This window comes from Hippocampus bargibanti, linkage group LG17 (genome assembly GCF_051943395.1).
Source record: "Hippocampus bargibanti isolate YZ-2025 linkage group LG17, ASM5194339v1, whole genome shotgun sequence".
NCBI classification, from domain to species: Eukaryota; Metazoa; Chordata; class Actinopteri; order Syngnathiformes; family Syngnathidae; genus Hippocampus; species Hippocampus bargibanti.
The window spans coordinates 16,689,787-16,715,434 of NC_142750.1; the positions used below are offsets into that span (position 1 = coordinate 16,689,787).

Genomic DNA, 25,648 nt, shown 5'->3' on the forward strand with positions numbered 1-25,648 from the left:
ATCCATCCAGTCGCAGACTGTCCAACAGCACTGACCTTTCCGCTGAACAAAGCGGGGCTGTGAAGATGCTGCCCATTATAGGCGCAAAAAAGCACAATGGCCCCTTTGGTGTCCAGTGATGGCAGTCGAATGGCACAGACATTCCTCCCATTCAAAAACAGTACTGCCATATTCATGCCGCCGAAAAGGCGCAACCGCTCAGCACAGTCTCCTTGATGAATGTTGTGGTCAAAAATGCTGAAAAACAATCTGTATCCATACCACACGATGCACAACAACACAAAGTGACAAAAGAAAACACAAAACAAGACAATAACAACCAAAAAAAGCAAGGCTCATGAGAGCACTTCCTGAGGCTGCCTACTCGGGCGCCATCTTTGACTTCTTTCTTGTGGCCCATATTGCAAGATTTTGTGGTATGCTCTCTTCACAATCCATATGAGGGCAATAAAAGTGTGAAATAACATATTTTGATCCATTTATATTATTGAATAAACCTGAAATACACCGCTGCTGATGTAAAGGTCATTGTTAATGCATAGTCCTTTAACATTTACCAGGTAAATATTAGACGTTTGAGTATCGGAATTCTTGATTATGAATATAATGTCTGAAATCCACAGGCCTGCATACACATTACACTTAGATATATACCGGTCAGACATCTTGATTAGACATATCTTCATATAGATCAAATACTGAAAAAGATGGTTGACCAGTGCAGTCTGAGCAGCCTACCAGTGCTGGGTTCTCTTGTCTGTAGAGAGTAACAGCCGTAACAGCAGGCAGTCCCAGCCACAGACCTGGAGTTAGTGTCATGCTATCACTTCTTGTTGCTGCCTGTGATGGAAATAGTAAAATAACTGTTGTGTACATGTCCGCGTAAAATAATCGTGGCCGGATGGATGGCTGGCTGCTAAAGCTGAAGAGAGAGGAGTGTCGGCATGGACCACAGATGTGTATTTGAACCTGCTTGGAATTGAAGTGACTTTACATGGGACAGGAGAGATGAACCAATTTTTTCTCTTCAATCGATGTAATAGCTTCTTGTTTACTGTAAAACTTAAATTGTAGCCGACAGGTGCACATTTTGAGCACTTTCCTTTGAGCATCCTTTCCTCTATAACTGTTACGTTTCTTTCTGGTGACGTTTGTTTTTTGTTTCCTTGTGCCCCTTTTGTCGCCACAAGTTCTGTTCATCAATGTTCAGTTGCTTCTCGTTGTCTTGTTACTTTGCTTGTAATTAGTTCCCTGAGTTCTGTCAGTCTTGTTTGGGCCTGTGAGTTGTGTGCGATATGTGAGTGTCTGTGTGATTCGCTCCTGTCACAGGTTGGTACTTTGGCTTCCTTGTGATTACCATAGATATATATATATATATATATATATGAATTATGAACAGGTCAGATTACCATAACAGCATAGCTGGCCTCATCGAGCAGCAGTGTCGCCAGGTTGATACTGCGTACAAAGCAGATATAACTTATGACAAATTAGAAAATGGCACAACATAATAATATAAATATGAAAAAGCAGGATAACAGAGTTAAGTTACAATTATGACAATCATCACTTCCCTTGTGATATGCATTTAAAATTTAGTGAAGTTTGATATTAGATCTTATTAAATGTCTCACCCCTCAACGTGGAGCCACATTTTGTTCTGATCACACAAGTCCCTAAGGCGCACCAATTCATCAGTGTGACCTGCCAAATGGGTACCTGGAAAAATATTTACAACCAAAAAATGTCAATGTGTCTTACTATGACATGAACCCTTTTTTCAATGAATAGCATTGTCATTTCATGACCATAAGACAGGTAAACTTGTACAGTCAAACCATGTTTTTCAAAAGTCTCGGTTCTCGACCAAAAATAATTATTTTTTCTTTATGTTTACGACTGAAAATCAGTTCTCGGCCCAACTAAGCACACCTGAATGCACCACTGGACTACCCTCTGCTTCCTTATACGTCATTTGCTTGGGTCGGGACTCATTGTGACCGCCGCATTAGTATTGTTGAATAAAGATTTTTTTAAATTAAAAAGCAGATGTGAGATTTCTGCAAATCGGGCCTTATTCTCGTGTAGCGTTCCATTGTGAGTCGATGTGTTTATTGTTTAATCACAATTAAAAATAATAATAAATAAATAAAAACCTGTGTGTCTGGTTGACTGGTTTTGCATTGTCATCATGGCACCAAAGAAAATAAGTAGAAGTGGCAAACGTGGTGAAGTAAAAAAAAAGGTGCGTGAAACTAAGGAATTAACAAAGACTTCATTCTGAAATATGAGTCAGGTGTGCATGTGTCTGTGTTGGTTAAGGAGTTTGGGATGCTGAAATCAACCATCAGCAGCTGGCTGATTTTGTGTGTTCAGCAAACAAAGGCCACGAATATTAGAAGAAGTGGAGAAACTTTTGCTTATTTCATCAATGAGAAGCAGCTGGCAGGAGATAGTCTGAGCCAAGATATGATTTGTGGCAAGTCAAAGCAAAATTATTTAGAGAAAAAAATGATCCTAGCATTGGTCCTGAAGAGCATGATTTTAAAGCAAGCAGAGGATGGTTTTAAAAATTGGTGTGTCCTGCGATTAGCTAGCAAATGATCCAGGATGTCCCTGCCCAAAGACAGCTGGGATATGTCACGGTTTGCAAGGTGGTGATGGCGGGTGCGGATACCAAAAAAGCAGGCAGGAGTGAGCAGGAGGTTGTTTGACAAATTGTATTAAATTAAAGGTCAGCAGGAACAAAATGTAAAACATCAAAATCATCCGAACGGGAAAAATACAAAGTATCAAAAGAAAATCAAGTGTAAAAGTCTGCCAAGGTTAAACAAACACATGCACAGCAGACAATGCATGCGATTGCAGACAAAGCATGCAACAAACAATGAACCGACACCGGATGGTCGTGCCGTGAGTCCTTTTAAGTGTCCCTGATTAAAATGACCAGCACCTGCGAGGCTGCAGGCAGGGCTGACGTCGCTACCCGTTGGTCGCCAATCCTAACGTGGCAGTCCGCCACTGATCGGGACGACCAGCACCTGTGCAGGTGCAGGCGGGGCCGACAGCGCCACCCGTTGGTCACCAACCAGATCATGACAGTAAACCCCCTTCAAGTGGCTGCTTCCAGAAGTCCCAACAGTCTCCCAAAAGGTCCACTCGCCCGGGAACAATGGTGGAGACGGCAACCGCTGCCTCTCCAGCATACAACGGGCGGCGGCCTGATGGGAACGGGACTCGGCCTGGGGTGAACGAAGACGCGGCACGGATCGTCGTGGGCGTGAGTGCGATCCCTCTCGCACGTTCACGCGACGACGCATGGCTCAACGCAGACATCGAACTGCCAGGCGCAGAGTGGCACCCTGGACGGCCGTATGGGACCAGGTCTCGGCCGGACGCCGACGTGGACGTGAACTGCCCGGCGCCGGGGAAACGAGACCAGTCCTGAGCCACTCCGGGATCCAGCATTGAGTGGGGTCTCGGACTGACGTTGCCGCGGACGTTGCACGGCTCGTCGTGGATGCGACTCAATTCGTCATGCACGACGACAGCGTGGCTGGACGTGGGCGTGCACTGTCAGACACCCAGTGTCACCCTGATTAAAATGACCAGCACCTGCGAGGCTGCAGGCAGGGCTGACGTCGCTACCCGTTGGTCGCCAATCCGAACGTGGCAGTCCGCCCCTGATCGGGACGACCAGCACCTGTGCAGGTGCAGGCGGGGCCGACAGCGCCACCCAGATCATGACAGAATGAGAATCATGAAACACTGGACGTGATGTTGTTCTGTCCATTTGTGCCAATGGATGGTCCTCACATGAGATTAGCCTTGATGTCGAGAGTGGTATGGGAGCTGTGCCTCAGGGATGGGAGGTTGTGAATTTGGGACACATCGTCAGTAGTGTGCCATCGTCAGTAGTGAGAGATACAGAGAGAGGTAGATAGATAGAGAGAGATAGGTAGAGAGATAGATAGAGAGAGATAGGTAGAGAGAGAGATAGAGAGAGATAGATAAAGAGAGATATTGAGAGAGATAGTTAGAGATAGAGAGATAGAGATAGTTAGAGATAGAGATAGTTAGAGATAGAGAGATAGAGAGATAGAGATAGAGATAGAGATAGAGAGATAGAGTTAGAGATAGAGATAAAGAGAGAGATAGATAGATAGATAGATAAAGAGAGAGATAGATAGATAGATAGATAGATAGATAGATAGATAGATAGATAGATAGATAGATAGATAGATAGATAGATAGATAGATAGAGAGAGAGAGAGAGAGAGAGAGAGATAGAGAGAGAGAGAGAGAGAGAGAGAGAGAGAGAGAGAGAGAGAGAGAGAGAGAGAGAGAGAGAGAGAGAGAGAGAGAGAGAGAGAGAGAGAGAGAGAGAGAGAGAGAGAGAGAGAGAAGAGAATCTTGAACCACTGGACGTGATGTTGGAGCTGTGCCTCCGGAATGGGAGGTTGTGAATTTGGGACACATCGTCAGTAGTGTGCCAAAGAATCATTGGGTGGATAAGTGCCGAGACGCCCCGTAACAGACAGAGAGAGCGAGAGATGTTTTTATGTTCCAATGTTAATGTTAAAATTGGTCAAAATAAAACATATTACAGTTTGTTTTTATAGTACAGTAAAGTCTCGTTATATCGATATTATGGGGAGTCTGAAAAAATGTCACTATAACCGTATTGTCGATATATCCGTCCTGCGCCGAACTGCATTAAAACAGGGGGCGGGGACAATACGTAAATGGGGGATCTTTGATATGGCACGTAATTTAATCATTGGGTTCATGGATTGCGTATTTAGCATGCTTTTTGTACAGTAATGAAGTGAAAAATAAAATTATGCATAAAATAAAAACGTCTATACATTTTTTAATGACTATTTCCTTTCAAAAATGCAACCAATGCAAAATCCTCACGTTCTATACACACGAAACCACAAACGCCAGCATGTACAAACATGAAAAACAGTGTTTGTTGCAAGCGATAAAGATATCTGAATACAACACAATTAAATACATGGATGGAAAACAAAAACTGCAACATTTACATTACTGTCGTACGCTTTCTCAAGATCTACAAAGACACAATGCAATTCCTTCTGACCTTCTCTGTACTTCTCTATCAGCATTCTTAAAGCAAACACTGCATTTGTCGTACTCGTTTTTGGCATGAAGCCATACTGTTGCTCACAAATGTTCACCACTGCTCTTAGTCTAGCTTCAACTACTCTTTCCCAGAGTTTCATTGTATGGCTCATCAACTTTATTCCTCTGTAGTTATTACAACTCTGCACAACACCCTTGTTCTTAAAAATGGGCACAAGTACACTCCGTCTCCATTCTTCAGGCATCTGTTCACCATGTAAGATCTTGTTGAAAAACCCAGTCAGGAACACCACCGCCACCTCTCCAAGAAACCTCCATACCTCGATTGGTAAATCAACAGTCCCGAGTGCCTTTACCCCTTCATCCTCTTCAGCGCCCTCCTCGCTTCATCCTTGCTAATCTTTGCCACATCTTGGTTCACAACTGTCACATCTTCTACTCTTGTTCCTTCTCATTTTCCTCATTCATAAATTCTTCAAAGTACTCTTTCCATTTTGGCATGTCAAGATGGCGCCGTGAATGGCAGCCTCGGTTCCACACTCCCTAGTATTGTTCCTGGTTTTGTCATTTTCATGTGTTTTTTGCGACCCTACGCGAGTCAGTTACACGAGGGAAGAATTACTGAGCATTGTGGAATCAACTCTTGGACTATTTTCACAGACACACCAAAATCTACAAGGTTTTTCGGGGCCGCTCGCGAGCGGCGTAGCAGCTCTGTACGGAGCTTTGAGACGCCGGCGTAGGAGGGACAAGCGTGCGGCGTGCTCGTCAAGCTACGGCAGCGTGGATTTCGAACGCCGCTCCCATCGATCCATCTCGCTAATCTACGCTCACTACCAAACAAGATGGACGAACTTCTTCTCACAAAAACCAATAAAATATTTGCACGCTCTTCTGCGCTGTGCTTCACTGAGACCTGGTTCAGTGACCGCCACCCGGATTCCGCACTACACCTACCCGGATTCCGTCTTCTCAGAGCCGCCGTGACACAGAGAAATCGGGGAAATCCAAAGGTGGTGGAATATGCTTCTACATCAACGAAAAATGGTGCACTGATGTCACGATGCTCGACGCACACTGCAGCCCTGGATTGGAATCCCTGTCTCTGAACTGCAAGCCATTCTACTCGCCACGTAAGTTCGCTTCCTTTACTCTCGTCGCCATGTACATCGCGCCACAAGCTAATGCTAACGCGTGTATACAAACGCTAGCGGACCATGTAAACAAACTCGAACTAAAATATCCACAGTCACCTCTGATCATTTTGGGCGATTTTAATCAAACGCGTCTAAACCGTGAACTTCCCAAATATAAGCAGCATATTGACTGTTTCACCAGAGAAGGAAACATTCTAGATCACTGTTACACAGCACTCAAAGGGGCATACCGATCTGTTGCACATGCAGCATTGGGTCTTTCTGACCACTATTTAATTCACTTAATTCCCACATACAGACAGAAACTCAAATGTGTAAAACTGGTAGTCAAGACAGTTAAAAATGGACAGATGAAGCAAAGTTAGCGCTACAAGAATGCTCAGATTGCACTGATTGGAGCGTTTGGGAAACTTCAACGGGCACATTGGATGAATACACACTGTATATACACTGTAACATCATACATTAGTTTCTGTGAGGACATGAGTGTACCAACAAAGTCCTTCCGCTCATTCAACAACAACAAGCCATGGCTCACTCCCAAACTCAGGCAGCTTAAGAAAGAGAAAGAGTCCGCATTTAGAAGCGGTGATCGAGCGCTTTACAAACTCGCCCGAAACAGACTGGCAAAGGAAATCAACATCGCAAAGAAAAGTAATGCAGAGAGGCTTAACAAACAGTTCTCCGCGAACGACTCTGCATCGGTGTGGAATAGCCTGAAAGCAATAACAAATTATCGCTTACCATCACCCCCAGCAGTGCACAACAATGGTCTGGCTGATGAGCTTAATACATTCTTTTGCCGATTTGAAAAGGACACCCCCATTTCCCTCATATGCCCACCATTACCAGAAACTACCGTATCTCCGTCGTCTGCCCTAGATCCACGAATTGGACGTGAGACGGCTCTTCAAGCAGCAGAATCAAGATCAAGAAAGCTGTGGGACCTTACAGAGTGTCCCCTTCTGCCTGAAAGTCTGTGCTGACCAGCTGGCTCCGGTCTTCATACGAATCTTCAGCAGATCCTTGGAGCAGTGTGAAGTCCCATACTGCTTCAAACAGTCTACTATTGTCCCATTTCCAAAGAAACCAGCACACTCGGGGTTGAACGACTCGATCGAAGTCCTTTGAACGCCTCGTGCTGAACCACCTAAAGAACATCACCAGACCTTTGCTAGATCCTCTTCAGTTTGCCTACCGGGAAAACAAGTCTGTGTAGGATGCAGTCAACATCGGACTGCACCACATCCTCGACCACCTGGACAACACAGGAACCTACGCAAGGATCCTGTTTGTGGACTACAGCTCTGCGTTCAATACCATCATCCCAGAACTCCTCATCCCCAAACTTCTCCAGCTTGGAGTGTCCCCTACGATCTGTCAGTGGATTCTCAGCTTCCTGACAGGACGGACACAACAGGTTAGAGTGGGAAAAATATCATCCTCAACACGAACCACGAGCACTGGAGCCCCGCAGGGATGCGTCCTCTCTCCATTGCTCTTCTCTCTCTACACGAACGACTGCACCTCAACGCACCCAGCTGTCAAATTCATAAAGTTCGCAGATGACACCACAGTCATCAGTCTCATCAAAGACGGCGACGAGTCTGCGTAACGACAACAAGTGGAGCAGCTGGAGCTCTGGTGCAGCCGTCACAACCTGGAGCTGAACACGCTCAAGACAGTAGAGATGATCGTGGACTTCAGGAAACATCCATCACCACAGCTACCCCTCACACTATCCAACTGCCTTGTGTCAACCTTTGAGACCTTCAAGTTCCTGGGAATCACAGTCTCCCAGGACATGAAGTGGGAGGTCAACACCAACTCTATCCTGAAAAAGGCCCAACAGAGAATGTACTTCCTGAGGCTACTAAAGAAGCATGGCCTGCCACAGGAGGTGCTGCAACATTTCTACACAGCTGTCATCGAATCCATCCTGTGTTCTTCCTTCACCATTTGGTTCGGGGCCGCCACAAAAATGGACAAAATCCGACTTCAACGGACAGTTCGGACGGCGGAAAAAAAATCATTGGTACCGCCCTACCCACTCTCGAGGACTTGCACACTGCAAGAATCCAAACTAGGGGGCGGAAAATCATACTGGACCCTCTGCACCCTGCCCACCACCTTTTCCAGCTATTCCCCTCGGGCAGGCGCTACCGATCCATGCGCACCAAATCCAGCAGACATTTAAACAGCTTCTTCCCCCAAGCCATTAACTCTTTGAACAGTAGCCCAAATTGAACTGTATAGTGCCTCTTTGCAATTTTTTGATGATGATACTAGTGTAGCGTGTTCGACTGGAAACAAAGTCCTTGTGTGTTCTACATACTTGGCAATAAAGATTATTCTGATTCTGATTATGTTCCTTGTAGTTTGCCAGTCATCTGGAAGGACCGTGGCCCATCCAGTGCTTGACTTACCTCCTTCCTAAATGTCATGCAACACTCTTCCTTTTTCAACTTCCACCATTTTGTCCTCACTTCTGTCTTTGGTTTCTTCATTTTCCTCACTGCCAGCGTCATCCTACAAACCACCAACATATGCTCTCTGGCTACACTCTCACCAACCACTACTTTGCAGTCACTCATTTCCTTTAGATGGCGCCATTGACACAAAATGTAGTCTACCTGTGTACTTCTGCCTCCACTCTTATAGGTCACCCTATGGTACTGTCTCTTCAGAAAGAAAGTATTCACAATGGACATTTCCATTCTCTTAGCAAAGTCAACCATCATCTGTCTTTCAGCGTTCACATTTGGAGTCCAAACCTGCCCATCACCTCCTCATCATCTTTATTTCCTGCGCCAACATGTCCATGGAAGTCTCCACCAATTACAACCCTCTCACTTCTCAGGATGTTCTGTATGACTTCACCAAAGTCCAACCAAAATTTTTCCTTCTCCGCCAGCTCACATCCTACTTGTGGGGCATACCCACTAACAACATTAAACATCAAACCTTCAATTTCTAGCTTCAGACTCATCATTCTATCTGGTACTTTTTTTTACTTCTAAGACATTCCTAACAAACTCCTCTTTTAAGATACCTACATTCAAAGGTACTACTCTTAGTTCTATACTCTTGGCATTCTATTTCTCTCTTTTCCTTCGGGCACACCTCCCTCGTCTCCTTCTTCGACCAACAGTAGTCCATTTTCCACCGGCACCCTGAAGGTCAACAGTACCAATGGCAGCCGGTATGGGATTCATAGGTTTGATTCGCATATTTGTTTTGGCAAAAAAAAATTTACGTCGGATGCCCTTCCTGACATTCCTGACACAACCTTCTGGATTTATCCAGTCTTGGGACCGGCACAATAAGACACTTGCTTGTGCCCCCTTGTGGTTTAAAATTGCTTTTAAAACATTTTCTAGATTGGGAACGGATTAAACATTTTTTTCATTGATTATACTCGGAAATGTTTTGGTTTTCGAACAAATCTCGAACGGATTATGGTTGAAAACTAAAGTTTGATTGTATATGCATTGAGTTCCCAAATCTGTGAATCCTCTTTGCATGACTTTATTGGCGGGCCAGCTTGCCAGACCGATGGTACGCGAACATGTTGCTTGCATAGTAGAACAAGGGTGGCCAACCCGCAGCTCGCGAGTCACATGCGTCTCCTTGGCTGGTTTAATGTGCTCCTGGGCTTTTCAATCGTGATCAACCGAGAGCCAGTGGACATGTCCCAAGTCGACCATGAGGGTTGGGTGAGGAGTGACTGTGTGTCTGTGTGTTTCAATTTCCTTTATGTTCGGTGACATTATAGATCTCGCTCATCTCGGTGTGCATGCGTACATACACGCATGTGTTCCTTTTAACACGGTGCGCCGTACGGTCTTTAAAATACAGTTGTTTTACAGACTGTGAGAATAGGGTTTATTCTTTACCTGCATTGGCGATTAACAACAAAGGAAACTTTCCACTTTCCACGTCCTCTTTGATAAGTTTGTCCAGCAGTGCAATATCCTAGGTGTCAAAAAAGTTGACAAAGTATGAATATATTTGCAAACCAGTTTTCATATACAGTCAAACCTCGGTTTTTCACCATAATCGGTTCCAAAAACCAGTTCGAAAACTGATTTGGTCGAAAACCAAAACATTTCCCATTATAAGCAATGTCATCTTTGTCTGCTTTATTTTAACGTGATTGAACAATACAAGCATGCCTGCTCAAAATGGAACGCTACACGAAGATAATGCGTCGGTCACAATGAGACGTGTGATGGGTTAAAAATTATGATTCTCTCTGGTTCATGGCTCTTCGCGGTGTTAGAAGATGGTAGTGAGATCAGCAGTAACCAAGGTGTTGAACAAAAAAGATTATTTTAATCTTGTAGACAGCGGAGACCTTGGCCGGTCACTTCAGCTACGAGGTAGAAGGGTGGAAGTTGATATCAGACACGCGCACACACGCACGCACACACAAGCAACTTAGACCAAATTACATAAATACAAATAAGGAACATTGCATGTTTAAAGATGTGCATCTAAAAATCATTCTATCACGCGACACAAGGATGTGAGGCACAGTGATACCGCGCCTTATGAACTTAATTGGTTCCCAAAAGTGCGTGTGTAAGGCGAAAAGTTTGTCCACCAAACACGTATTTCTGATAAGAAACCATCAAAAATTAGAATAATCTGTTCCCAGGTCCCCATAAAACAATTTTCTTCTAAATAAGCCTTAAAACAACACAAAACATGCCTTATTTTATGCATAATAAATGTGCTATCGTATTGTAATTAAAGAAATAAACTGTACTGTATAATAAAAACGCCAAAAACTGGTCCGCCAGGCACCGTGGCGCTGTCTGTTTTGGTTCGTCCGCCGAAAACTAGTTTGTATGCCAAGATTATATTCTCACAAATGTAATGTTCGCAAGGGAAAATGTTTGTGAGCTAAAGCGTTCGTAAGCCGAGGTATCACTGTATAAGGAAGCGGAGGGTAGTCGAGTGGTGCATTCAAGTGTCCTCAGTTTGTTTGAGAACTGATATTCAGTTGTAAGCCGAGGCATAAAAAAACTGACATTTTTGGATGATATCCAAATAGAACCTAGACGTTTGAAACCGGGGTTTGACTGTCTCGACAATTACATGTTATCTCTTACCATTTGATGTTGTGATCCAAAGACGGTGTAACACGGGACTGTGCACAAACTGGAGAGAGGTAGACCAAGCTAATGACAGAAACTGACATTAAAATAAGCCATGAGTGCAAACTATTGAAACATTTCTACATTTGCATTTGAACATCACAACGTCTGTCGACTCTGTTTCCTACTTGGTTGCACAGATGCTGTCCCAACCCAGGTCTGCTTGATGCGCTCTGGTAGATTACTGGCTGCTTTGAGCTGAAGACAGCATAGCCCTCTGAGGCATATTCATCATAGGAAGCATTGATGACCAGCCGACATACGTTGACCAGGCCTTCTCTGTCATCTTCATGGAAGTAAGCTGAACCATTTTCATATCTGCACGTCACAGGGAACATGTGTGTATGAAAGAGATACTGAGGAGATAAATTGTTGTACAATACATAATTATTTATATAGCTCTATCGTTAGCTGCAACTGCAACAAAGCGCTTTACAGAAAGTTGAAAAATGTAGAGCAAATAGTTGCAATGTCTGAAGCATCTAACTGTAAAGGTCTTGTAACAAACACAATCAAGAGTTGAATGTTGACAGGACTACCTGAACAGTCTACAAAGCCACAGTGTGGTATCAGATAGAATCCGAGTGGTCAGCTTCCGCAGTCTGTCTCTGTCCAGTATTGAGACATAGGCGGCTAGACTGTGGCCCAGCAGTGCTATGTGACCCTGCTCACAGACATTCTGCATCCTATTGGTCACACACAAAAAGGTTTAGTTATCCATTTATTGGCCAGTCTCCTTGACTCCCTTAGTTACGATAAAACACACAATCACCGTATGTCCATTGGTTTTTATAACATTAACTTATTGGAAGGTCTTTTCTGAGATCATGGAGGGGGCTGCAGTAATAGTACTGTGAATATAGCTTGCCACTTACTGTGGGTTTGGTTTGTCTTCTCCCTCCTCCTCTTCATGGATGAGGCTATGAATAAGGTGCAGTATGGTGGCAACATCCTGACCACTGTGAAAAAAGGATCATGAATTCCTCAATACATTTTGTTTCCACCAAAGCAGAAAGAATGTTCATGTAAATAAACCTTTGAAAAATCCAGACAATATAATATTATTATTATTATTATTAATATAAGCCAATTCTAAATAAATTAGGACAGTGTCGAACATAAAAGCAGAATACAATGACTTACAAATCTTGTTCAAACTTTAATTTAATTCAGAATAAATAAAATATATTTAAGGTTCGAACTGATAAACTTTATTGGTTTTAATTGATGAGAAGGTTTCTTCAGCCGTCATCTGTACTTTTTGAAGGTGTCGGACGTTTCGCCTCCTATCCAAGAGGCTTCGTCAGCGAACTAAAGTCTGACTGGTCGTATCGGCCCTATTTATATATCCCTAATGTCCGGGCATGGCGGCGCCGGACACAGGTATAATAGGTCCCTACTCTCAGGTTGGGGGGTAGCAGAGGACCACTCCCTGTGGCCCCACTAATTGTTCCTACATTCCTGACTAAGGACTGGCCTATTTGCCCCATTTCCACCGGTATCACCTAATCAGCATTACGAATGTTGCCTAACCTGTTTTGCTTAAGCAGGCTATTGTATGAACGATCCAAATTGAACCTCACCCCACCAGACCGGTTTAATGAAGGATTTAGTTGTTTTATGAGAATCGCTTCTTTTACCCCCCTTTCAAACCATCTATGTTCTTTCTTTATTGCTTTTAGCAAATAATTATCATTGTTGAATGTTATAGCAGTAACATGTCCCAAATAAGTTTAGACAAGGTCATGTTTACAACTGTCTTACATTACCTTTTCTTTTAAACACATTAAATAAAAAATGCGAACCGAGAGAAAAATTGTCCAATCTTTTTTGGTGAGTTAAAGTGAAGTTCTAAGCCAGTTTTTGTCAAGTCATTACTTTAGCATGCATCTTTATTGTATGTTCTGCAGTGTGTGTGCGTGTGTGTGTAGGTGTGCGTGTGTGAATGACTACATGTGAGGACCACTAACATTTTATACGATACGTAGTGAGGACCTTTTGGTTGGTCCTCAAGTTTTTAATTTGAAAGGCTTCTAGAGGGTCCATATGTACATCTGTTAAAGTTTCAGAGAAGTCATCACAAATTCACCCAAAATTATTTTTTTGTGTGGATTTTCATTTCACTCTGATACACACTTTTTACTCACTGTGTGTGTTTATGTGTGTGTGTGTTCATGTTTAATGAGAGGAAAAAAGTTCATACTACAAAAAGTAAAATGATATTTTAACCAAATTCACTACAGGGGTGAGGACTTTGAATGTACCCATTAAGAAACCTCTCTCCTGCTTTTATAATAAAATAATAATAATAATAATAATAATAATAATACATTTCATTTCTAAGCGCTTTTCAAAACTCTCAAGGACACTTATTTCAGTTTCAAGTCCACTTTTTATTGCTTTTTTAAAAGAAGTTGAAGTGGGCAATAGTGCCTCTTTGCAATTTTTTTGCTGATACTAGTGCAGCGTGTTCGACCGGAAACAAATTCCTTGTGTGTTCTACATACTTGGCAATAAAGATGATTCTGATTCTGAAATGGGGTGACATTTAGTGTGCAAATGTAACACTAGTTATTCTCTAAATTTATCAGCTACGGTGGTCCTCACTCCTTAACTGGAGTTATCCGGACCTCACAAAACATTTGAAACAGGAATGCGTGTGTGTGTGTGTGTGTGCGTGCGTGCATCTTACGCTCCCTGCAGGGGACCAGGTATGCTTGATCGACTGAAGATTGAGCTCTCCGTTTCATCCTCCATTCCACTAGTTGACAGAAGACAACAAACAAATGTTTACCAAAATTTGTTGTTTTTTTCCTGCCTTTTCACATTTCTCTGAGAGGCCGTTTGTATGCTTTGAGTCTAATTTAATCGTTGGCTTAATTTGTTTGCCTACACGACCAATGTCGTCAATGATGCTTTTTTTCCGATTGTTCGGCAACAGGGACTGAACAACGAAGATGCTCCTTGCTAGTTGACTGTGTAGGCCAGCGGGCCGCAATGGGTTCTAAAGTTTGACAGAGGGGGCCGGGTCAGGAGCATTTGGAGGGAGTGTTTGGGCCGTAAATACTAAACCTAAAGAATTAAAGGACAACCGACGCCTCCGAACAAGTTATGTCCATAATTTATAAAATCACTTCAAATGACTTCGACTGGCCGAATTTTACAAAGATTCCACAGCGTATAGCTATAGTTTACGTTTTAAGACTCGCGCTGAATATTCATGAAGTCTTGATTTCGAGTTGATGACGATCCCCATGTGACATCACGTTTGGACCGCCTCTGACCGAGAAAGGGACACACAATGCATTTTGCGGTACTCTGTTTGGTCTGAAAACTTCACGTTGATCCGTGTTGATGGCAAAATTAGAAGGAAAACACATAATGTGATGGTGAATCATTGTGTGTTGCACCAAGACTACTATTTGATACTAGTTGACACAAATTCCCAGCAGACAAATCAGTCCATTTCCAACGGAGCTTGGGCGCCATCTTCTGCATTTTCTGGGTGCTACATTGCTGTCATTGACGGCTCGAATTGACATGGGAGGACTCCTTGAATCAATTGCAAACATTTATGCTTTCCTCTTCAGAACTATTTGAATCATATTCATAACTGGATGAGTAACAAGAAAGCATCTTCTCCGAATCTGAAGCCATTGTTTTGATTCTCGAGCAAGGCAAGACATCTTGGCGTGACGTCACGTACAAGGGGGTGGGACCTTCTGAGACTGGCCATTTCCAGATTCATTTTGAAGTCATTTTTATTGGTGTTTTTCATTTGAAATAAAAATATCAGCCTGCGTGTTTTGGGTATTTTAGATGCTATTTTTAGGTATTTAGATGCTACGTTTTTCTGATGTCAGTAGGATACAAAAAAATGGTGCCGGTTGTCCTTTAAACGTAGTGTGTACAAACCTCATAGCACAGTAAGAACACTACAACCCAATTTATTAACTGTCTTTCAAATGTGAAACATATCCCTGATCAATTAATAAATTTGTCTCAAGGAATATGCAAGATATGGTATTTACAGATTATTTCACAGATACTGGGAGGAGGAAATGGAAATAGATTAAAATAACATATGCACTGTGATTTATTGGATTGGATTGGATTTGATTTGCCTTTATTAGTCTCGCAGTGGAGAAATTTACATTTCACAGCAGCAAAGTTATGAAAGAAATGAAAGTAGAAAAGCAAAACACAGGAGCTGCTGGAAAGGCAGCCACTTTCGCGGCACCGTCTTGAAGTCAAAAGTAAATAAATAGCATTTATCAAGATTGCGTCTGTTTTTAATAAGTTTCAATCGACGGTGCAAAGTTAAGAAATCAACATTTATTGAAAAATCGAATCACTTTCAACATTCAAAACATATTATTCCACAATGAAATATTCAAGCTCAATAATACCTACTTGTGTTAAACTCCGCTAAATCATGGATGGATTCTCCTGACCACGCGCTCTACAAACTCGCAACGGACACCCTCGCCTTCACGCGCAAACAGTACACGTGTACCGTCGCCAAGCACACAGACATAGGCTACCTGCAGTTGAAATTTGCATACTCGGCACGGCAGCCAATCAGAAGTCTGCTTCTTTCTTCCAGACTTTCGCAAGCGTTATAAGGTTGTGCATTTGCATATCATTTTTCAAAATAGATGCACAGAACCTCACTCAGCCCAGAAGAAAGATTCAAAAGAAGCTAACAACATGTGTGACGCTAAAAAACGTAAATTTATATCAAACCGTGATTGTAAAGTGTACGTGAGAGTTATGAAAGGGGCTTAGTGGCTTGTAGCTAGCAATGCAAACATTGCATTGTGCACCATGGTGACAAATGACTACTGCAGCGCAATCTGCAGCCTTGGACATTTACCGTAAATTAAGCAAGGTAACATTTGTGGGAGGTACAGTCTTAATTAACATAAAAAATGTAATAGTTTGTGACGATGTTTTTTTTGCGATTGCTGGTCTTATCGTGTTTCAAGTTGTGAAAAACGGGGTAGGCAACTTTACAGAGTTGTCTGCCCTTTTGTCTGCTACCTTTTTGTCACGTGTTTCAGACACTGTTTTTACTATAATTTGGACAAGTTCGACGGGCCGGATTAAGAAGCCTAACGGGCTGTATGTGGCCCGCGGGCCGTAGTTTGCCTATCCCTGGTGTAGGCTCTCAGTCGTACAGGAGAGGTCCATCGATGAAAATGTTTTTTCAGCTACAAAGCTCTTCCGATGAGGAGTGAAACATCCGACACCTTCAAAGAAGTTCAGATGACTGCTGAAGAAACCTTTTCATCCTTGCTAGTTGCTTACTGGAACAAGAAAGCTACAAAAAAACCATAGGTATTTTCCGGTGTATAAGGCGCACCTGTGTTATAAGGTGCACCTTGAAATTATAAAAAAAGTTTTCTAAATAGAGTACATGTACATAAATATATATAAAAGTTTTCCAAATATAAGGCTAACCACATTATAAAGCGCTACAGTAGAGGCTGGGGTTACCTTTTATATATCCCAGCAGTGGTGGACTGTCAGGGCCTGAAAGGCCTTCTCTGCTGCTTAAAAATATCTGAATCAGAGACCGATGTTAATTATATATTGCCCATGAATTCTTATGAACTCATTCACTGCCAGATAATATGCCAAAATGTGTCCACTTCAGTGCCAGTGTTTTTGTCATTTTAAAACAAATTGCAGGAGTTTTAGGACGACATAAACATTCAATGCAGCATAAGAAAACTTGGGCTCTCTTTTCATGAAGAAAAAACTAGTTAATTCCTAAATTATATGGTCTGGAGTTATATGAGCTTGAAATGAGGCCGGCTGTCCAAAATTCAATGCAATACATACAACAGTATATCTCATAGCTGGTAGCTGTCCATGACTTATGATGATGATGCTTGTCCCAAGGGGGGAGGGAGATTGAGAGTAAGGGAAGGGACACGCCTCACTGTTCGAACAAATCGGTGTTCGAACAAAATATTCGAGATATTCTTGCTTCGGTGTTCGAACGCCAATATGATGCGCGAGTGCGTACGCGAGGGTGGGAAGCTGAGCGGCGCACGGGTGTATCGCTCTGTTCGTGACCAACTGTTGTCGCTCGCGGACGTGCTGCGTTTTGCATAGGTGTACGAAGACTTTTAGCCCCTAATCATGCCTCCAAAGAAAGTAAGTGCTGCTTAAAGTGACAAAAGAAAAGTAGTGCGTACAACTATTGCATTTAAGAAAGAAATAATCGCAAAATATGAAGGAGGTGCGCGAGTGTCTGATCTGGCGAGGGAATACAGCATGGCGAAATCTACGATCAGTACGATATTAAAGAATAAGGAGGCTGTGAAATCTAGTGATATTGCTGTGGGAGTGAGAGTAAGTGTCATTGGAAAGATATTTTAAGAGAAAAGAACAACATCCTGTAGCTGAGTCTTCCGAAGCTGTCACGTTCCGAGCGAGAGTGACGGCAGATGACTCGTCGGAACGTAGTGGAATGTTTGGGATCCCAAAACAGACACGTAACCAAGCAGGATGTTTATTCACAAATCAAAGAAAACACGGCGAGTAAGAAGGCAGGGGGTGATCCAACCCGCTTACTACGCCAAAAAGCAAATGGCACACGAGGGTGCAAAATTACGCAATTCCGGAAGATGACATAAATTTATGGAACACAGGGAAAATACCTCAGACCGGATACACTCGCGCATCGAAGGAAGAGTCCAGGCACGGTGGAGAGTTGAGTCAATCATCCGGCATTGGCGAGGTGATCGCGAACCGTATAAATGCCCCGTGTCCGTGATTAGAGAATGACAGCGGGTGGAAAACGGCCGGGAGAGGCAGCCCCCCCCCCCCCCTCCACATACAGAGGTGAGACTAAACAAATTCTCAAAAAAATACTTTCTCAACAACGCAGGGATAATACTAGTGGGCCTCAAGCGGCAGTGCAAATGCACCTAAAATCTAGCAACCACTCATTTGACGACAATGAGGTTAAAATCTTAGCGAAAGAAAATAGATGGTTTGAAAGGGGAGTAAAAGAAGGTATTTTCATAAAACAGCAAAATCCTTCCCTTAACCGTAATGGTGGGGTGAGGTTCAATTTGGATCGTTCGTACAATAGACTGTTTAGGCAACATAGATTAGTCATGCTGATGAGGTGATACCACGGCCAATTGGGAAATCAGGCCAGTCGTCAGTCAGGACAAAAGAAGCTATCAGTGGAGCTGCAGGGATTACTCCTCTGCTCCCCCCGAACCTGAGAGCTGGGACCTATCATAGCAGTGTCCGGCACCGCAATGTCTGGACAGTAGGGATATATATAGGGCCTATACTACCAGTAAGACTTTAGTTCGCATCTTTAGAAGCATCTTGGATAAGAAGCGAAACGTCCGACACCTTCAAAGAAGTACAGATGACGGCTGAAGAAACCTTTTCATCGATGGACCACTCCTCTACGACTGAGAGCTTACACAGAGTGGACTGCAAGGTTAAAATATCCCATCAGGCTCCACAAATAACCAGCACAAGCCATCTGTACAATTTGAAGAGAATATTGGAGGGAACCAGCTATAAATGAAGTTTCTAGTGTGTCTGCCTGCATCTGTTGCAATATCACAACTTCTAAGACATACAACCCAGAGCTCCTTGAGACACTCTATGCAAAAAGCTATCCATTCCATCAAGCCATCGACGACCATTAAAAAAAGGTAAATAAAACGACTATTATACAGTACATCAATGAGAAGGTTTCTTTAGCCGTCATCTGTACAATTTTGAAGGTTTCGGACGTTTCGCCTCCTATCCAAGAGGCTTCGTCAGCGAACTAAAGTCTGACTGGTCGTATCGGCTCTATTTATATAATGTCCAGGCATGGCGGCGCCGGACACAACTATGATAGGTCCCTACTCTCAGGTTGGGGGGAGCAGAGGACCCCTCCCTGTGGCCCCACTGATTGTTCCTACATTCCTGACTAACGACTGGCCTATTTCCCCCACTCCCACCGGTATCACCTCATCAGCATTACGAATGTTGCCTAACCTGTTTTGCCTAAGCAGGCTATTGTATGAACGATCCAAATTGAACCTCACCCCACCAGACCGGTTTAACAAAGGATTTTGTTGTTTTATAAGAATCGCTTCTTTGACCCCCCTTTCAAACCAACTATGTTCTTTCGCTAAGATTTTAACCTCATTGTCATCAAATGAGTGGTTAATCTAAAAAGGGAGGGGTCCTCTGCTCCCCCCAACCTGAGAGTAGGGACCTATCATAGCTGAGTCCGGCGCCGCCATGCCTGGACATTAGGGATATATAAATAGGGCCGACATTTTAATGGTTTCCTATGGGAAATTAATGTTTGGAATACACATAGACACTTTCTGGGAACCAATTCAGTTCATAAGCCAAGGTATCACTGTAGTTTGTCATCAAGGATTTCCTTCCCGCCCACATACTCTATGCAGCCAATCGTAAGCGAGCTCGGTTGATCGGGGCCTGAATTTGTTGGCAACACTTCAGCATAGCCAGGCGCTGATTGGTCAGCGTTGGTGTCCGTTGCGTAAACATCCAGCCCTGGGAACCTCTAATGCAGTGGTCACCAAACTACGGGCCGTCAGCACATTTTGCCCGCCCCCCTGAACAATACCAGAGGTGCTATCAGTTGTTTTTTCTATTTGGCCTCCAGAAAAATAAAAAATCATTTTACAAGTCAAAGGTCGGTTTTCGATCATTAGCTGTTCCTATTTTAATCAATGTAATCAATGTATGTTGTTTATAATCGTGATTGAACAATAGAAACACGCCTGCTCATAATAGAACGCTAAATGAGTTGGTCACAATGCGAAGCGACACAAGAAAGTGACGTATGAGGAAGTGGAGGGGAGTCCGGTGGTACATTCAGGTGCGCTCAGTTTGGCGCTCTATTTGCTCCCAGACCTGTTTTCTTTTGTAAACCTTCCTGTCAAAGAGAGAACGGAATAATGGCCAAAAGGTTGGGTAAGAGAAAAATTGATTCAGAATGCAGGGTATTTAACCTGCAGTGGACAAACGATTATTTTTATGTTCAATGCAAAGAAAAGGATGTTTGTCTCATCTGTCAAGAGGTGGTGGCGGTATTCAAAGAATAGAATCTTCGCCGACATTATGAATCCCGTCACAAAGACAAGTACAATAGCTTGCAAGGCCAAATACGAGCAGAAAAACTCTCAACGCGAAAAAGTGGACTACCATCTCAGCAGAATACATTTGTACGCCAAGCTCAGCTGAAGAAGGCATCAGTTCGGGCCAGCTTGTGGGTTGCTAAACGGCAGCGGTAAGCCTTTCACGGACGGAGAGTTTGTTAAGAAATGCATGGATGCTGTCACGGAGTAGTTGTGTCCCGAGAAGAAAGATGTATATAATGCCGTAAATCTGTCGGCGAGTACAATCACCAGACGCGGTGAAGAAATCGGGATTAATGTATATGCCCAGCTGCAGCAGAAGCTGAAAGAATTCGACTTTATTCATTAGGACTGGATGAGAGCACGGACGTGCAAGACACAGCGCAACTGCTCATTTGTGGAGTTAGCGCAAACAGAGATATGCGAGGAGCTGGCAGCCCTCCAAAGTCTCAAAGGGACTACAACGGGAGAGGATATTTTTTGAGAAAGTGTACCAAACCATGGACAAGTTGGACCCGAGTTACAGAACTGTGATGGTCTGAAAGACGCATTCAAGCCCAACAGTCTCATTGACTTCTGTCGCCCTCCCAAACGACACATATCAAAAAACACGCAATGAAAATGTCCAGTTTTTGGCAGCACGTATATCTGCGAGAAAAGCTTTTCTCGCATGAAAGTGCTGAAATATCCGATGAGATCAAGATTGACAGAAGAAAATTTGCATCAGTGCCTGAGACTGGCTGTAACGAGAATGGAACCTGATATTCAACTTCTCACCAGCCAGATGCTGACCCACAGTTCACATTGATGAACATACATCGCTAAGCTCACTTTTCTGACTTGAATGAGTCATTCTGAGCATAAACAAATATAATAATAATAAAATCTCATGGGATAAAATCCGGGCGGCCCGGTAGTCAAGTGGTTAGCACACCGGCTTCACAGTGCAGAGGTCGCTGGTTCGCCTCCCGGTCCGGCCTCCCTGTGTGGAGTTTGCATGTTCTCCCCGGGACAGCGTGGGTTTTCTCTGGGTCCTCCGGTTTCCTCCCACACTCCAAAAACATGCATGCCAGGCGGATTGGACACTCCAAATTGTCCCTAGGTGTGAGTGTGGTAGTGACTGTTGTAGGTCTTTATCTGCCCTGCGATTGGCTGGCAACCAATTCAGCGTGTCCTGAGCCTCGTGCCCGAAGAAAAACTGAGATAGGCTCCAGCACCCCCGCGACCTTAATGAGAAATAAGCGCTATAGAAAATGGATGGATGGGATAAAATCCATCTTTACAGCCATACTGGTAGTGAAATGTATTGTGCCGTATCACTTAGGCCACTTTCTCAACCTGCTCCCTTTGTGGTTTTCACAGGGAAGTTGATGAGAGAGAGCTGCAAACAGCGGTGTCTACAAGCCTACTGGATTATAAGGAAGGAACACAAGAACTTTAAGAGACTGCTCATATGTGTCAAAGAGATTCTACCCCTGTCGAAGTAGTGCGTAACACTACTACTGGTCCGCCTTGTTATATCATATATTTGGGAAACTTAAATATTATTATTATTATTATTAAGCTTCTTAAAGGGCAACCGACGTCACTTTTTTGTTTTTTAACTGACATCAGAGAAACGTTTTATACCATCTAAAATACCCAAAACACGCAGTATATTTTTATGCAAAACACCAATAAAACTGACTTAAAGTGTCCAAAATCTGCAAAGAATTGAGCTGCGATTTGGGCATTTTCAGAAAGTCCCGCCCTGGAGAATAAAAACAATGGCTTCAGATTCGGATAATATGCTTTCTTGTTACACATCCAGTTATGAATATGATTCAAATAGTTCTGAAGAGGAAAGCATCAGTGGCGGTCCGTGCATTTCACACCTAGGCCTTCAGTGAAGTCCTGCTTAGTCCGACTTGAACAAATATCCCTCGTAATACCATAATTTATGACACAACGGCTGGAGATGTGATTTACAAAAGCACACGCACGCAGTACTGGGCGTGGCATCACCTTAATCGTCTACAACACAGGCTATTTTCCGGAGCAATTACACATCAATAAATCTGCATCGGCAATTAGAACTTGTTACTATACGTGATAGTGCAAACACTTAAAAATAGAAGGAAATTTAAAATCATTTGTCCACAAAGTTTTATGAAGTCCACCAAGAATATGCAATCTTTAACATGATTTTACGCTAAATTACAAAATGTCAGTTTAATATAAGAAAAACAACAAGACGTTCACAAAACGAACTATTTGTTGAAAATAAAAGTAAACAAATCTTTTTCATTTGTTCTTGAGAATAAGCCTACATGCGACAGCGACACAATCACACAAGTCTCTGAGTACTTCCACTACAATCACACAGCTGCGCCAATGCACATTATTTACACACTGCAGGAGAGCAAGATTTTTTTTTCTTTTAGATTTGTCATTTTATTTATTTACCATTGATTTAATATGAATGAAATAACATTTCAAAAACATTTTAAAATTGAAAAAATAAGTAAATAAAAATGTTTGCATTCACCAAAACGGTTGTCCTCCAAAACACTTATTTAAATACAAAATCCATTCTCCTTTCTTTCCTCAAGAAGACTTCAATGACTTCGTTGTGCAGTTTGTCTGTGCGTTTCAGTTCCAACAATAAATCATTTTCTATCGACATGGAGGCCAGTGCTGAAAGCCGCGTCTGTCCAGTCGTGTTTTAATTCGCTTTACGGCCGAGAATGACCGCTCAACACAAACCCTTTCCCCGCCTGGGACAGGTTAGCTAGCTCGGGGTCGGCCGGCCTCCTCTCACAAGGTCTAGCATCTCCTGAAAGGTCCGTCTTGAGAATGGCCTTGCAAGTATATCTGCTACCAAATCTGAGTTGTCCTCTCCTTCAGCCATTGTGGTTTAAAAAAGCGAGTAGATATACTTGGTTGATTTGCATAGCGCTGCCTCCGCTGAGGGCTGAGGTAAAGTGAGTATCCAATCACAGGACGCGTAGGTCATGTTCAACGCAAGGCCCTCTAGCTGGCCTTACTGTGCCAACTCGTGATCTGATTGGCTATCGCAACTGTATATCAACTACATGTGCCTGTTCATGTACAGCCATAGAAATAGATAGGTTTAGAAGTGCCCAAAGGAGGCAATAGCATTGCGCCCGCGGTCACCAGATCATGAGTTGTAGCCTCTGACACAGTTCCGTACCATATGAATAATTTTTGCTCGTTTTTCGTCGATTTTCTTCCGGTATTCGACGAAATTCTAATACTTTGTGGCTAAATATGTTTTAGAAGACAACTACTTCACTCTCACGTCGTCTTTCGGCGCGATGTGAAGTCGGACAAGTCCAAAAACCTCAACTTTCAAAATCAGATATGCTTTGGATTATAATTTTTTTATAATCCAAAACATACAATTGCAATTAAATACACCACTATTGATGTATATTTATTCAGAGTCTAAAAATGTTATGAATAATAGAAATGACGGCTCTTTAAGATTGAAAATTCAAATACATAGTATAATTATCTTTTGAGTATGATTGTAACCAATCTTCAAACGTGAAAAAATAACATTCATAAAGAATGATCATACTTAATGGGTGATCGGAATTGGACTAAATCAGAAATTGTAGAGGATTAGGTAACACTGTGTATAGTGTATATATGTGTGAAATCTACAACGGATCAAAAAGATCAAGAAGTAATTATTAGTATGTTGTATGAGCAGAGTCGGCTAACCTGGGGCGCGTTTCACTAAACTTTGCTATTTAGCAATATTGCTAAGCGTTAACAATATTGCTAAATGATGTTTAGTGAGACACGTTTTTAGCGTTAACAATGAACTTAGCAATATATTAGCAATATTGCTAAGTTAGCAATGTTAAGTGAAACGCACACCCCTGCAGTTCAAATTTAGTGTCGAATTAGTTACATGCTTGAGGAGGCAGAGCCAATTCAATTTCATACTAATGAAGAACAGCTAGAACGTACTTATACACGGTCGAAGATCGAAAACAGTCACTTGAAGAACGAAATTCCTTTGTTTTTCAGATTGTAGTTGAAGCATCCGTAAGCGAAACATTGCGGCCCCCAACTGTTGTTCCTTTTTACAGCATCCATACGTTAAATAGACCTAAATTCGCTCAAAACTATCCTATTTCTATGCCAAACCAAGCCACGTTACTATGGACGCTACAACTCATGCCGTCACTTCCGGGTTTGCAATCGACCTCGTCTATACGCCACTTCTAAACCTATCTATTTCTATGTGTACAGTGCACAGACGCCCTCACTGTTGATTCTGAAGGTGTCGGTCAAATTTCACACAGCCTAGCGACACAAACTAGCTGAATTCTGATTGGATTAAAAACTCTGACCTAAAACTACAACACTGAAAGGAGCATAACCAAATGGATATAATATAACATCAAGAAAACAGTATGTAGAATAATTATTTATATATTTAGAAAAAATACTTTTTTAATGAAATTGACTTTTATTATAATTATGATAATGATGTCTGATTATGTTAGGCCAGCAGAGAAGGCCTTGCTGGCCCTGACGGCCCACCACTGGAAACCATACATGTTTGCAATCGATTAAAGAATTTGTTCTGTGTCATTTTGAGGCAGGCGGGGGGGGGGGGGGGGTGTCTCACCCAAAAATAGGCAAGAAAATGGCCACCGAGCTGTGAGGAATGAATCAGCCCTTTGCACAGGCTGATAAATTCCTTCCATGGAGCTTGGACTCCCTCTGCTGGCAGCTTTTGGGTGTAACACAAGGTTTTCAAAAAAAAAAACAGTACAGCAAAATACATTGACGTGATGGAAAGACGCTGCAATGCGTCTTTTTTACGGTCAGGAGGCGGTCCTTTTCTGACGTCACGTACGGACTCGTCGCCAACTCAAAAACAAGACTTCCTGAATGTTCAGCGCGAGTCTTAAAACGTAAAATATAGCTATATGCGGTGGAATCTTATTAAAACACGCCCAGTAGAAGTCATTTGAAGCCATTTTACAAATCATGGACAAAACTTGTCCGGAGACGTCGGTTGTCCTTTAAGGCACTGTAGCTTTCTGGCCAGAAC

General features: G+C 42.8%; 1 protein-coding gene across 1 annotated transcript in view; it reads right to left on the reverse strand.

Annotated features, from left to right (window-relative positions):
* pdxdc1 (pyridoxal-dependent decarboxylase domain containing 1) overlaps window positions 1–25,648 on the reverse strand; it is an 80,500-nt gene that overhangs the window by 47,229 nt on the left and 7,623 nt on the right. Inside the window, exons 3-11 of the mRNA XM_089018655.1 lie at window positions 14,121–14,189; window positions 12,304–12,387; window positions 11,968–12,114; window positions 11,557–11,746; window positions 11,384–11,452; window positions 10,163–10,241; window positions 1,635–1,719; window positions 1,410–1,458; window positions 739–840 (exon numbers count right to left, since the gene is read on the reverse strand). Coding sequence (XP_088874781.1) covers window positions 739–840; window positions 1,410–1,458; window positions 1,635–1,719; window positions 10,163–10,241; window positions 11,384–11,452; window positions 11,557–11,746; window positions 11,968–12,114; window positions 12,304–12,387; window positions 14,121–14,189 — 874 coding nt within the window. The remainder of the gene's footprint in view (window positions 1–738; window positions 841–1,409; window positions 1,459–1,634; window positions 1,720–10,162; window positions 10,242–11,383; window positions 11,453–11,556; window positions 11,747–11,967; window positions 12,115–12,303; window positions 12,388–14,120; window positions 14,190–25,648) is intronic.